This window comes from Coregonus lavaretus, assembly GCF_964263955.1.
Source record: "Coregonus lavaretus genome assembly, chromosome: 8".
Classification (NCBI taxonomy): Eukaryota; Metazoa; Chordata; class Actinopteri; order Salmoniformes; family Salmonidae; genus Coregonus; species Coregonus lavaretus.
The window spans coordinates 34201372-34214260 of NC_139995.1; the positions used below are offsets into that span (position 1 = coordinate 34201372).

General features: G+C 42.6%; 1 protein-coding gene across 1 annotated transcript in view; it reads left to right on the forward strand.

Moving 5' to 3' along the window:
• LOC311134026 (uncharacterized protein) overlaps positions 1-12889 on the forward strand; it is a 42434-nt gene that overhangs the window by 23056 nt on the left and 6489 nt on the right. Inside the window, exons 27-49 of the mRNA XM_084167640.1 lie at positions 55-196; positions 360-536; positions 839-921; positions 2838-2886; positions 3115-3204; positions 3719-3814; positions 4008-4079; positions 4163-4249; positions 5355-5501; positions 5626-5795; positions 5934-6072; positions 6898-6998; positions 7122-7263; positions 7427-7603; positions 7909-7991; positions 8344-8392; positions 8557-8646; positions 8959-9054; positions 9651-9722; positions 9817-9903; positions 12000-12146; positions 12219-12355; positions 12620-12751. Coding sequence (XP_084023766.1) covers positions 55-196; positions 360-536; positions 839-921; positions 2838-2886; positions 3115-3204; positions 3719-3814; positions 4008-4079; positions 4163-4249; positions 5355-5501; positions 5626-5795; positions 5934-6072; positions 6898-6998; positions 7122-7263; positions 7427-7603; positions 7909-7991; positions 8344-8392; positions 8557-8646; positions 8959-9054; positions 9651-9722; positions 9817-9903; positions 12000-12146; positions 12219-12355; positions 12620-12751 — 2565 coding nt within the window. The remainder of the gene's footprint in view (positions 1-54; positions 197-359; positions 537-838; positions 922-2837; positions 2887-3114; positions 3205-3718; positions 3815-4007; positions 4080-4162; positions 4250-5354; positions 5502-5625; positions 5796-5933; positions 6073-6897; positions 6999-7121; positions 7264-7426; positions 7604-7908; positions 7992-8343; positions 8393-8556; positions 8647-8958; positions 9055-9650; positions 9723-9816; positions 9904-11999; positions 12147-12218; positions 12356-12619; positions 12752-12889) is intronic.

A 12889-nucleotide genomic window follows, 5' to 3' on the forward strand; every position in this document is an offset into this window, starting at 1 on the left:
TGTGTTGAAGCAACTATCAACATGCTGTGTGTGTGTTCCTTTGTGAATATTCAGATCTGGTACAGAGGACATTGCCAGAGCTACAGTGTCTAGCCTTCCTTTTGTGTCTGTACCTGAGGAAGCTGAGGCCATGCCTACTGTCATCCCTGAAACACGCCCTCCTCACACTACCCCTCACCCAAGCTTTGGCACTGAGGTGGGTGCTTTACTGTAGGGACAACACAAATACTGTATACTGCCTTTAGCAATAGTTTCAACCAAAATATTAGGGGTTGAATAAAAAATATGTCAATACTTTATATTGCTTTGTATTTTGAGAATGCTATTGTGTCACTGCAGTTTTGTTGTTTGTCCTGTAGGGGGTGCTAAGAATCCATGTACTGGAGGCCCAGGATCTGGTTGCCATGGATAAGCTGATGGGGGGCCTGAAGAAGGGCAAGAGTGACCCCTATGTCAAGATAAACATTGGAGGGGTCAAGTTTAAGAGTCATGTGATCAAGGAGAACCTCAACCCCACCTGGAACGAGATGTTTGAGGTATGGAGGGACTTGTAGTTTACTCAATTAATCTCTGTCGGCTATTGAACTTTGTGCCCATTTGAATGAGCGGTTAAAGGTATTGTGCTGTACTGAAGAAAGTTAAAGCAATACGTGTTAGGACAGACTTTTGATATTTTGTACAAGTACTGTATTTGGAGGGCTTCTCTCATGTAAGAATATATCTGAGACATCCAGAAGTGTGTGCCTTTGCTACCTTTCTGCCTTATTATCATGTAATAGTATTCTTTATGTGTGTAGTTTTGTTATTTGTCTTCCCTGATGTATGTGTGTTTCCCCAGACGGTGCTGAACCCCCAGGCTGGTCAGGAGGTCCATGTAGAGCTGTATGATAAAGATATGGATGCTGATGACTTCCTGGGCAGGTGTGTTGTAACTGACCCAACTATACACTGTTTAATCATTAACCTGCTATTGATAGTTAAGGAATACATCCCAAATTGCACCCTATTCCCTAAATAGTGCACAACTTTTGACCAGAGTTCTATGGTCCCTGGTCAAAAGTAGTGCACTACATAGGGAATAGGGTGCTATTTGGGACACACACAAGGTAAGACTGACAGTTTCATGCACTTTGGTCTCATGGTGGATGAAATGTTTGAAATATAAGAAATGGTTCTACTTTTCTACTTTCATATATCAAATATATACACTACCAGTCACACCTACTCATTCAAGGGTTTTTCTTTATTTTTACAATTTATTTACATTGTAGAATAATAGTGAAGACATTAAAACTATTAAGTAACATATATGGAATCATGTAGTAACCAAAAAAGTGTTAAACAAATCAAAATATATTTTTTGTTTGAGATTCTTCAAATAGCCACCCTTTGCCTTGATGACAGCTTTGCACACTCTTGGCATACTCTCAACCAGCTTCATGAGGTAGTCACCTGGAATGCATTTCAATTAACAGGGGTGCCTTATTAAAAGTTAATTTGTGGAATTTCTTTCGTTCTTAATGCGTTTGAGCCAATCAGTTGTGTTGTGACAAGGTAGGGGGTTATACAGAAGTTAGCCCAATTTGGTAAAAGACCAAGTCCATATTATGGCAAGAACAGCTCAAATAAGCAAAGAGAAACGACAGTCCATCATTACTTGAAGGTCAGTCAATATGTAACATTTCAAGAACTTTGAAAGTTTCTTCAAGTGCAGTCTCAAAAACCATCAAGCGCTATGATGAAACTGGCTCTCATGAGGACCGCCACAGGAATGGAAGACCCAGAGTTACCTCTGCTGCAGAGAATAAGTTCATTAGAGTTACCAGCCTCAGAAATTGCAGTTCAAAGAAATGCTTCACGGAGTTCGTCACAGAAACATCTCAACATCAACTGTTCAGAGGTGACTCTGCGAATCAGGCCTTCATGGCCGAATTGCTGCAAAGAAACCACTACTAAAGGACACCAATAAGAAGAAGAGACCTGCTTGGGCCAAGAAACACTATCAATGGACATTAGACCGGTGGAAATCTGTCCTTTGGTCTGATGAGTCCAAATTTCTAATTTTTGGTTTCAACCGCCGTGTCTTTGTGAGACGCAGAGTAGGTGAACGATGATCTCAGCATGTGTGGTTCCCACCGGGAAGCGAGGAGGTGTGATGGTGTGGGGGTGCTTTGCTGGTGACACTGTCAGTGATTTATTTAGAATTCAAGGCACACTTAACCAGCATGGCTACCACAGCATTCTGCAGCGATACGCCATCCCATCTGGTTTGTGCTTAGTGGGACTATCGTTTGTTTTTCAACAGCACAATGACCCAAAACACACCTCCAGGCTGTGTAAGGGCTATTTGACCAAGAAGGAGAGTGATGGAGTGCTGCATCAGATGACCTGGCCTCCACAATCACCCGACCTCAACCTAATTGAGATGGTTTGGGGTGAGTTGGACCGCAGAGTGAAGGAAAAGCAGCCAACAAGTGCTCAGCAAATGTGGGAACTCCTTCAAGAAAAGCATTCCTCATGAAACTAGTTGAGAGAATGCCAAGAGTGTGCAAAGCTGTCATCAAGGCAAAGGGTGGCTACTTTGAAGAATCTAAAATCTAAAATATATTTGGATTTGTTTAACACTTTTTTGGTTACTACATGATTCCGTTTGTGTTATTTCATAGTTTTGATGTCTTCACTATTATTCTACAATATAGAAAATAGTAAAAATAAAGAAAAAGCCTTGAATGAATAGGTGTGTCCAAACTTTTGACTGGTACTGTATTTAAATGGACACAAGAATGCAATTCCTTTTTGAAATGTTGCCAAAGCATTTGTTTTTTGTGTGTGTGCAGGTCTATGATTAGGCTGAGTGATGTCATTAGTTCCCAGTACACAGACCAGGTGAGTCAGTGTATTCAGGTATTTACTTCTCTTTCTAGCCTGTCTGCTAGAAGGGCACTCCCTTTTATTACTTGTAGGCCTAATGTCAGGTCAAGGCCCTCATGTTGCTACAATATAACTTGTGATTGAGAGGTTAAGCTAAGTTGTCACTCCTTAGCTGAATTTCCCCCCTTTATTTTATTGTGCTACATTTGTAAACAGTCTATTGGGTATATTTCTGTGTTCCAGTGGTACGCTCTGAATGATGTGAAGTCAGGTCGTCTTCACCTGGTACTGGAGTGGGTACCAACAGTATCACAACCAGACAGACTGGATCAGGTCAGTTCCACTCCTCCTTTTTTCAGTTTCTCTCTTATCTCTCAATCTAATTTTCTTTCACTATGAATTTAGTTCAACAATTTCTGTCCTCCCACCCTATCATACAATCATGTATTCCTAGAACTCTTAATGCATAAGACTTACATTCCATAACTCATGAGGCATAACATTTTACATGTTAGTAGTCATTTATCCAGAGTGACTTACAGGAGAATCGAACCAGAGACCTTTCGGTTACTTGTCCAATGCTCTTAACCGCTAGGCTACATGCCGCCCATAACAGAGCACAACATTAGTATTGCAAGATGTTGTTTCAATTGGGGATGTAGCTCAGTTGGAGCATGGCGTTTGAACGCCAGGGTTGTGGGTTCGATTCCCACGGGGGGCCAGTATGAAAAAATAAAAAAATAATGTATGCACTCACTAACTGTAAGTTGCTCTGGATAAGAGCGTCTGCTAAATGACTAAAATGTAAATGTAAATGTAATTGAACTATTTTCTCCCCATGTTCCAGGTGCTGCAGCTGCAGTCTCTCCAGTCCTACCAGAACAAGGCTGTTCCCTCTGCTGCTCTGCTCTTCATCTACATGGACAGAGCCCACTCACTGCCTGTGAGTCACCTTTCACCTCTTCACCTCAGACACTGTGCCACTTTGAACGTTTGAACTCTGGCTTTGCGTTGTTGTCTAGTTTTGCAGCTGTGATATGGGTTATGCACAGATGTTGATGGTTTATTTTGTCTAGTTGCTCACAATCAGTTTTTGCTTTTGACTGTTGTATTGTGTGGTCTCTGTGTGTTTGTAGTTGAAGAAGAGTGGGAAGGAGCCAAAGGCTGGAGCTGAGCTTGTTCTGGGGGAGACAACCTACAGAACCAAGGTGAGATACAATACCCTTAGAGCTGAAATGCAAGACTTGTAACAGGATCTGCCGTGAAAGTCAACTTCTCTGTCTCTCTGAAGGTGTGTGAACGTACCAACTCCCCCCAGTGGGAAGAGGCTTTCTACTTCCTGGTTCGTGACCCCAGAGAGGAGATTCTCATAGTGAAGGTGAGAGTTCAGTCTGCATAAGGATGGAGTCACTAAACATGGATAATGTTTAATCGAAACATAATGTCACTCACTGTAAACATCTTGCACAGTCACTGGTAAATGTAATTCATCCACACAAATCTCCCATTCTCCCCTTTCTCTTTTCCTTTCTATATTGAATAAAAATATAAACGCAACATGCAACAATTTCAAAGATTTTACTGAGTTGCAGTTCATATAAGGAAATCAGTCAATTGAAATAAAATCATCAGGCCCTAATCTATGATGTAAATGTATGGATTTCACATGACTGGGCATAGCCCCACTTGGCAACCAGGCCCACCCACTGAGGATACACGCCCAGCCAATCAGAATGAGTTTTTCCCCACAAAGGGGCTTTATTACAGACAGAAATACTTCTCAGCACCCCATCCCCCCTCAGACGATTCCACAAGTGAAGAAGCCGGATGTGGAGGTCCCCCGTGGGAATCGAACCCACAACCCTGGCATTGCAAACGCCATGCTCTACCAACTGAGCTACATCCCTGCCAGCCATTCCCTCCCCTACCCTGGATGACGCTGGGCCAATTGTGCGCCACCCCATGGGTCTCCCGGTCGTGGCCGGCTACAACAGAGCCTGGATTCGAACCAGGATCTCTAGTGGCACAGCTACCGCAGTGCCTTAGACCACTGTGCCACTCGGGAGTTAATTACATTCTCTGGCTACAGCTCTGGTGGACATTCCTGCAGTCAGCATGCCAATTGCACACTCCCTCAACTTGAGATATCTGTGGCATTGTGTTGTGTGACTAAACTGCACATTTTAAAGTGATATTTTATTGTCCCCAGCACAAGGTGCACCTGTGTGATGATCATGCCGTTTAATCAGCTTCTTGATATGCCACACATGTCAGGTGGATGGATTATGTTTGCAAAGGAGAAATGCTCACTAACAGGGATATAAACAAATTTGTGCACGAAATTTGAGAGAAATAAGCTTTTTGTGCGAATGAAACATTTCTGGGATTTTTTATTTCAGCTCATGAAACATGGGACCAACACTTTACATGTTGCGTTTATATTTTTGTTCAGTGTAATTCACTCTTTATTTATCTTTCTCTAGCTGTCCAGTGCTTGGGATCAGGCGATGGGTTCTCTGGTGGTACCAGTCAGAGAGCTGCTGTCACAACCAGATCTGGTCCTGGATCAGTGGCTGAGTTTGGATGGAGCCTCACCTGACAGTCAGATTCTACTGAGGGCTGAACTCAAGGTGAGAGACACTCACAAACATGTACTATCAATCAACTTCTTGGAGTGAGGGACAAAATGTGCACAGGCTATACAAAGCGCCACGTTATGTACTTTAACTGCACTCTCCATGTTTTTGTTCACAGATCCTGAACTCGAAGATGACTGAGGGTGTTGGGGTACCCCAAGGCTCTGTCTCTGGTCCAGAAACTATTATGAGTGGGAGTTACAGTGAGGAGAAGGAACAAATCACCAGTGAGCAGCCAGTTACTGCAACCAATGGGGAGGAGCAACACAGTGAGGTGCCCTCTGAGGAGTGAGTTTTTGTCTTGGCCCCTCCCAATATTCATAAAGTTGAATTGCAATTATACATTTATTGCAAATGATATGCAAAAATATGCAGTGTACGCAAATTATAAAACCCTTAAGCATGTGTCTCTCTGTGTGTTTTCAGATCTGTTGCAATCTCCAGCCAACCCTCTATCTCTGAACCTGAGGAAGCAGAGGCGGTCTTTGAGGTCCCCAAAGAAGACCCCAGCCCTCCTGAGACACTCTCCACACACACCACCCCTGACCCCAGCGTTGATACTGAGGTGAGATACAGTGTATGGGTGTCTGTATGCGTAATCTCTCGTGGGAAGATTCTGCATGTAGACCGAAAAATCTGTTTGGACATAATGGGATTTGTGAGATAACGAGCAGCAGTAGTTCCAGTCTTTGGGTTTTTGTCACTGGTTATTTGGACATATGTGGTCCTCTGTAGCTCAGCTGGTAGAGCACGGCGCTTGTAACGCCAAGGTAGTGGGTTCGATCCCCGGGACCACCCATACACAAAAATGTATGCACGCATGACTGTAAGTCGCTTTGGATAAAAGCGTCTGCTAAATGGCATATTATTATTATTATTATTACATATCAGTATTTGGCGAAGGCAGTGCTTAAACTGCTTTACTACGAGTGCTTCGCGTGTTTGCCCACACGGAATTAGAAGGGGGGGGGCTTTGGCTGACAGTTTCCTTTTGCAAGGGTGTAGACTTCGCAAACTGCCGGAACCCTCAATTTCTAACACGTATAGACCCAGAAGTTAATCACGCAGATTACCAAATTATGCAAGATTTAACTTCTGTGTTAACAGGTAGCCTAGCGGAAGGTAGCCTAGCAGTTAAGAGCGTTGGGCCAGTAACCGATAGGTTGCTGGTTCGAACCCCCGAGATGACTAGGTGAAAAATCTGTTGCAGTGCCCTTGAGCAAGGCACTTAACCCTAATTGCTCCTGTAAGTCACTCTGGATAAGAGCATCTGCTAAATGACCCAAAAAATATATATAATAGTAATTTATGTATTCAAGAGACATATTATAATTGATTTTGAAAGCATTGACTGCAGGTGAAAGCATTGGAATGTGTTTTTGACCAACAGATAGAGGAGCCAGAAGAAACTGAGGAACCTATCACCATCACCCAACAGTCAGTCACAGCAGACACTGAGGAGCTCCAACCCTGGCAGGGGCCAATGGCAGGGTGAGCTCCATTCAACAACAGATGCAGAGAGCTTTGCATGTGCACTGACTTTGCATTGATAATCTTCAGTGTGTTGAAGCAACTATCAACATGCTGTGTGTGTGTTCCTTTGTGAATATTCAGATCTGGTACAGAGGACATTGCCAGAGCTACAGTGTCTAGCCTTCCTTTTGTGTCTGTACCTGAGGAAGCTGAGGCCATGCCTACTGTCATCCCTGAAACACGCCCTCCTCACACTACCCCTCACCCAAGCTTTGGCACTGAGGTGGGTGCTTTACTGTAGGGACAACACAAATACTGTATACTGCCTTTAGCAATAGTTTCAACCAAAATATTAGGGGTTGAATAAAAAATATGTCAATACTTTATATTGCTTTGTATTTTAGGAATGCTATTGTGTCACTGCAGTTTTGTTGTTTGTCCTGTAGGGGGTGCTAAGAATCCATGTACTGGAGGCCCAGGATCTGGTTGCCATGGATAAGCTGATGGGGGGCCTGAAGAAGGGCAAGAGTGACCCCTATGTCAAGATAAACATTGGAGGGGTCAAGTTTAAGAGTCATGTGATCAAGGAGAACCTCAACCCCACCTGGAACGAGATGTTTGAGGTATGGAGGGACTTGTAGTTTACTCAATTAATCTCTGTCGGCTATTGAACTTTGTGCCCATTTGAATGAGCGGTTAAAGGTATTGTGCTGTACTGAAGAAAGTTAAAGCAATACGTGTTAGGACAGACTTTTGATATTTTGTACAAGTACTGTATTTGGAGGGCTTCTCTCATGTAAGAATATATCTGAGACATCCAGAAGTGTGTGCCTTTGCTACCTTTCTGCCTTATTATCATGTAATAGTATTCTTTATGTGTGTAGTTTTGTTGTTATTTGTCTTCCCTGATGTATGTGTGTTTCCCCAGACGGTGCTGAACCCCCAGGCTGGTCAGGAGGTCCAGGTAGAGCTTTATGATAAAGACATGGATGCTGATGACTTCCTGGGCAGGTGTGTTGTAACTGGCCCAACTATACACCGTTTAATCAGTAACCTGTTATTGATACTTAAGAGATACGTCCCAAAGGGCACCCTAATCTCTATATAGTGCACTACTTTTGACCAGAGTCCTATGGTCCCTGGTCAAAAGTAGTGCACTAAATAGGGAATAGGGTGCTATTTGGGGTGCACACAAGATAATATTTACAGTTTCATGCACTTTGGTCTCATGGTGGATAAAATGGTTGAAATATAAGAAATTGTTAAACTTTTCTACTTTCACATTTCAAATATATAAATGGTCAAAAGAATGCAATGCCTTTTTGGAGAGTTGCCAAAGCATCTGTTTTTTGTATGTGTGCAGGTTTATGATTAGGCTGAGTGATGTCATCAGTTCCCAGTACACAGACCAGGTGAGTCAGTGTATTCAGGTATTTACTTCTCTTTCTAGCCTGTCTGCCATGGGGCACTTTTCATTGTGAGGTCATTATTGTTGTCACAGCTTAGCTTTATTTTCCATTTGATTTTATTGTGCTACATTTGTAAACAGTCTAATGGGTACATTTCTGTGTTCCAGTGGTACACTCTGAATGATGTGAAGTCAGGTCATCTTCACCTGGTACTGGAGTGGGTACCAACAGTATCACAACCAGACAGACTGGATCAGGTCAGTCCTATTCTTCCTTCTTCAGTCTCCCCATCTCTCTCTTTCCCTGTTATTGTCTTTTCTTGAGATAACCCTCTCTTGCCTCCCCCTATCACTCTCTCTCATACAATCATAGTGTGACATATTCATACTGTTTACATAAGAAGGAAGTCTTCCTGCATCCAGAATGCAGTTGACTCAAATTACATAACTCATATGAGGCTTTTGTATTTATTAGGGATCCCCCCACCCCCCCACCCCCACCTATGGCTGCACCCCTGCTCAGTTAGGGATCCCCCCCCCCATTTTAACTCCTGGCTCCCCATGTTCCAGGTGCTGCAGCTGCAGTCTCTCCAGTCCTACCAGAACAAGGCTGTTCCCTCTGCTGCTCTGCTCTTCATCTACATGGACAGAGCCCACTCACTGCCTGTGAGTCACCTTTCACCTCTTCACCTCTGATGTTGTTATGTTACCATGATCTTGATAGCCTACTATAGTCTGATGTTTGTGATAAACTGTGATGATTAGCCTCGTTGTTTCCTTTGGTAATTTTAGGTCTGTGCACACTTGTTCTCTTGTGTTGTGTAGTTCACCTCACTGTTATAGGTGCAATATGTAGAAATCGCTCCGGCAAATCCAGGTTGCTAAAGTTCGAATAGTTCGCCTAATTTCAGTTTATGTGACAAAACAAACAATGTATAGTGTAGAGAATCATTGTAACATCTAAACCGCTGTGAAATGTATTTTCAATAAGAAAAAATATTGTATTTTCAGCTGTTTGAAGCTGGTGTACAAAACCGAAAGTAAAAGATGCAAAAAACGAAACGTATGATCGGGAAGCATAGAAATAGTGTATAGAACAGATCTACCGCTTCTTAGACTTGCTTTCAATGAGAATGACAGATCTATAACTCACATTTCTAAAAAGTTACATATTGCAGCTTTAATGGTCTTATGATCAAGATTTGATGGTATCAGTTATGTCACTGAGTTACCCATAGTGACATATCTCTGTGTGTTTCTAGTTGAAGAAGAGTGGGAAGGAGCCTAAGGCTGGAGCTGAGCTTGTTCTGGGGGAGACAACATATAGAACTAAAGTGAGATTCTCACCTTACAATATCTTGCTTGTAATTTGTCTTAGATTGACCAAATAACATCTCCTTTCCCTATCTCTCCTCGATCTCTCTGAAGGTGTGTGATCGCACCAACTCCCCCCAGTGGGATGAGGCCTTCTACTTCCTGGTTCGTTACCCCAAAGAAGAGATGCTCATAGTGAAGGTGAGAGGTTGTTTGTTTGTGATTGCAAGCACTTTGCTTCCTGTTTTATTACTGATTTAATGCACAGTACAATTTCTTTATTGTCCACCCATGTGGAAGTGTTGTTCAAGTCATCAGTGTTAATTTTTGACAACAATAACTATGACAAAAAATACTTGTCAACAACCTATTTTTCCTGACTAAAACGATGACGATAATGAGCCGAGGTGCCCTGGAAAATTTTTGTTGATGAAAATGTGACGAGATGAGAATTCCACGTGAGACTAATATACATTTTATTTGACATGACATGCGGACTGAAGCACGAGAGAGAGTAAGAGAGAAAGAGTAAAAATTATTGTTTCTATACTGAACAAAAATATAAACGCAACATGCAACAATTTCAACTATTTTACTGAGTTACAGTTCATATAAGGAAATCAGTCAATTAAAATAAATAAATTAGGCCCTAATCTATGGATTTCACATGACTGGGCAGGGGCGCAGCCATGGGTGGGCCTGGGAGGGCATAGGCCCACCCACTTTGGAGCCTGGCCCACCCACCCACTGGGGAGCCAGGCCCAGCCAATCAGAATGAGTTTTTCCCCACAAAATGGCTTTATTACAGACAGAAATACTCCTCAGTTTCATCAGCTGTCCGGGTGGCTGGTCTCAGACGATCCCGCTGGGGAAGAAGCCGGAAGTGGAGGTCCTGGGCTGGCATGGTTACACGTGTTCTGCGGTTGTGAGGCCGGTTGGACGTACAGCCAAATTCTCTAAAAATACATTGGAGGTGGCTTATGGTAGAGAAATAAACATTACATTCTCTGGCAACAGCTCTGGTAGACATTCCTGCAGTCAGCATGCCAATTGCATGCTCTCTCAAAACTTCAGACATCTGTGGTATTGTGTTCTGTGACTGCACATTTTAGAGTGGCCTTTTATTGTCCCCACACAAGGTGCATCTGTGGAATGATCATGCTGTTTAATCAGCTTCTTGATATGCCACACCTGTCAGGTGGATGGATTATCTTGGCAAAGGAGAAATACTCAACAATAGGGATGTAAACAAATTTGTGCACAAAATTTGAGAGAAATATGCTTTTTGTGCGTATGGATCTTTAATTTCAGCTCATGAAATATGGAACCAACACTTTACATGTTGCGTTTGTATTTTTGTTCAATATAGTTGAGGTTAGTTAGAAGACAAGTTTCCTTTCATTGGCAGAATTGACATCTTTCAGTTGCATGGTCCTATGGGAAAAATAGTCTTTCACGTGCCTTTTTGCAAACTCCAGGTGTGCTATCATGTGCCTTTTTCTCAGGAGTGGCTTCCTTCTGGCCACTCTCCCATAAAGCTCAGATTGGTGAAGTGCTGTAGAGACTGTTGTCCTTCTGGCAGGTTCTCCCATCTCAGCCAAGGAACTCTGTAATTCTGTCAGAGTGGTCATTGGGTTCTTGGTCACCTCACTGACCAAAATCATTTTTGCCCGGTTGCTCAGTTTGGTCGGACGGCCAGCTCTAGGCAGAGTCTGGGTAGTTCCATATTTTTTCAATTTCCCAATGATGGATGCACCTGAGCTCAATTTGGAGTGTCATTGCAAAGGGGTGTGAATACTTATGTAAATTAGATATTTCTGTATTTCATTTTCAATAAATGTGCTAACATTTCTAAAAACATGTTTTCACTTTGTCAATATGGGGTATTGTGTGTAGATGGGTGAGAAAAAAAATATATTTAATCCATTTTGAATTCAGGCTGTAACACAACAAAATGTGTAATAAGTCAAGGGGTATGAATACTTTCTGAAGGCACTGTATATGGTTAATTATGGCTGGCATTGGTTACAATCTGTCAGAATATCAATGTTGCCAGCTAAGGTAATGGGATAGTAGGCCTAGTTGAACAAGGCTATCTGAATGTGCACATGATGGAATTAGAGGTAGCCTAAATATTCATTATTTAATAGAAAAAAATGCACTGATAACTGAAACTAACAAAGGATGAAATGACTAAAATGTGACCATATAGCTGCCAAAATTAACACTGCAGTGTATTACAGATTTTGAGAAACTATAGTATGTCTATTGTCAATGGCCCATGTCTCTACATGCAGCTCTCCAGTGCTTGGGATCAGGCGATGGGTTCTCTGGTCGTACCAGTCAGAGAGCTGCTGTCACAACCAGATCTGGTCCTGGATCAGTGGCTGAGTCTGGATGGAGCCTCACCTGACAGTCAGATTCTACTCAGGGCTGAGCTCAAGGTGACACACACACTTCTATATCCTCTATTGTTTCTGTTGAAATGATTACTTACAAAATGTATCTTTCAACAGATTCTGGACTCTAAAATGGTGGAGCTGATAGGTCAGGGAACTCTGCCGTGCGCTGCAGGAAACTGTGGGCAGGTGAAGCTGTCTCTGTCCTATGCCTCAAAGAAGAAGAAACTCACCATCACAGTCCACGCCTGCAGGTCTGTGTCTGAGTGTCTGCATCATTCATATCTCCACCATGTCATATAGCAAGAGCCCAGAGTTTGTCAGGTCACATGATGGTCAGCAAGAACCCCTACATATAGCATAGCTTTAAACTCACTGCTAAAGAAGGGGTCCCTTTATGTAATGATATCCGTATCATACATTTTCACAAAATCCTCATACTGTACCTCTTTCTCTTACCTTACCAATTGACAACACTTTTTAAGGCCATGGATCCTATGTTATATGTTTGTGTATAGGGATCTAGAGTCGTCCAGTAAAGACGGTCTAGACACCTACGTTTCCCTCATGCTGCTGCCAGACAAAAGCAAGGCCACCAAGAGGAAGACAAGCATCAAGAAGAGAGACCTTAACCCAGAATATAACGAAAGGTGTGTGATGTTATCAGCATTGGTGTGTGTGTGTGTCAGGGTTTCTGTTAGGAAAATGTGGCGCCCGACAAGCGACTGGGACATTTTTTATTTATCTGACATTTGAGAAATTGACCGGTCATCCATATGCATTGGGTG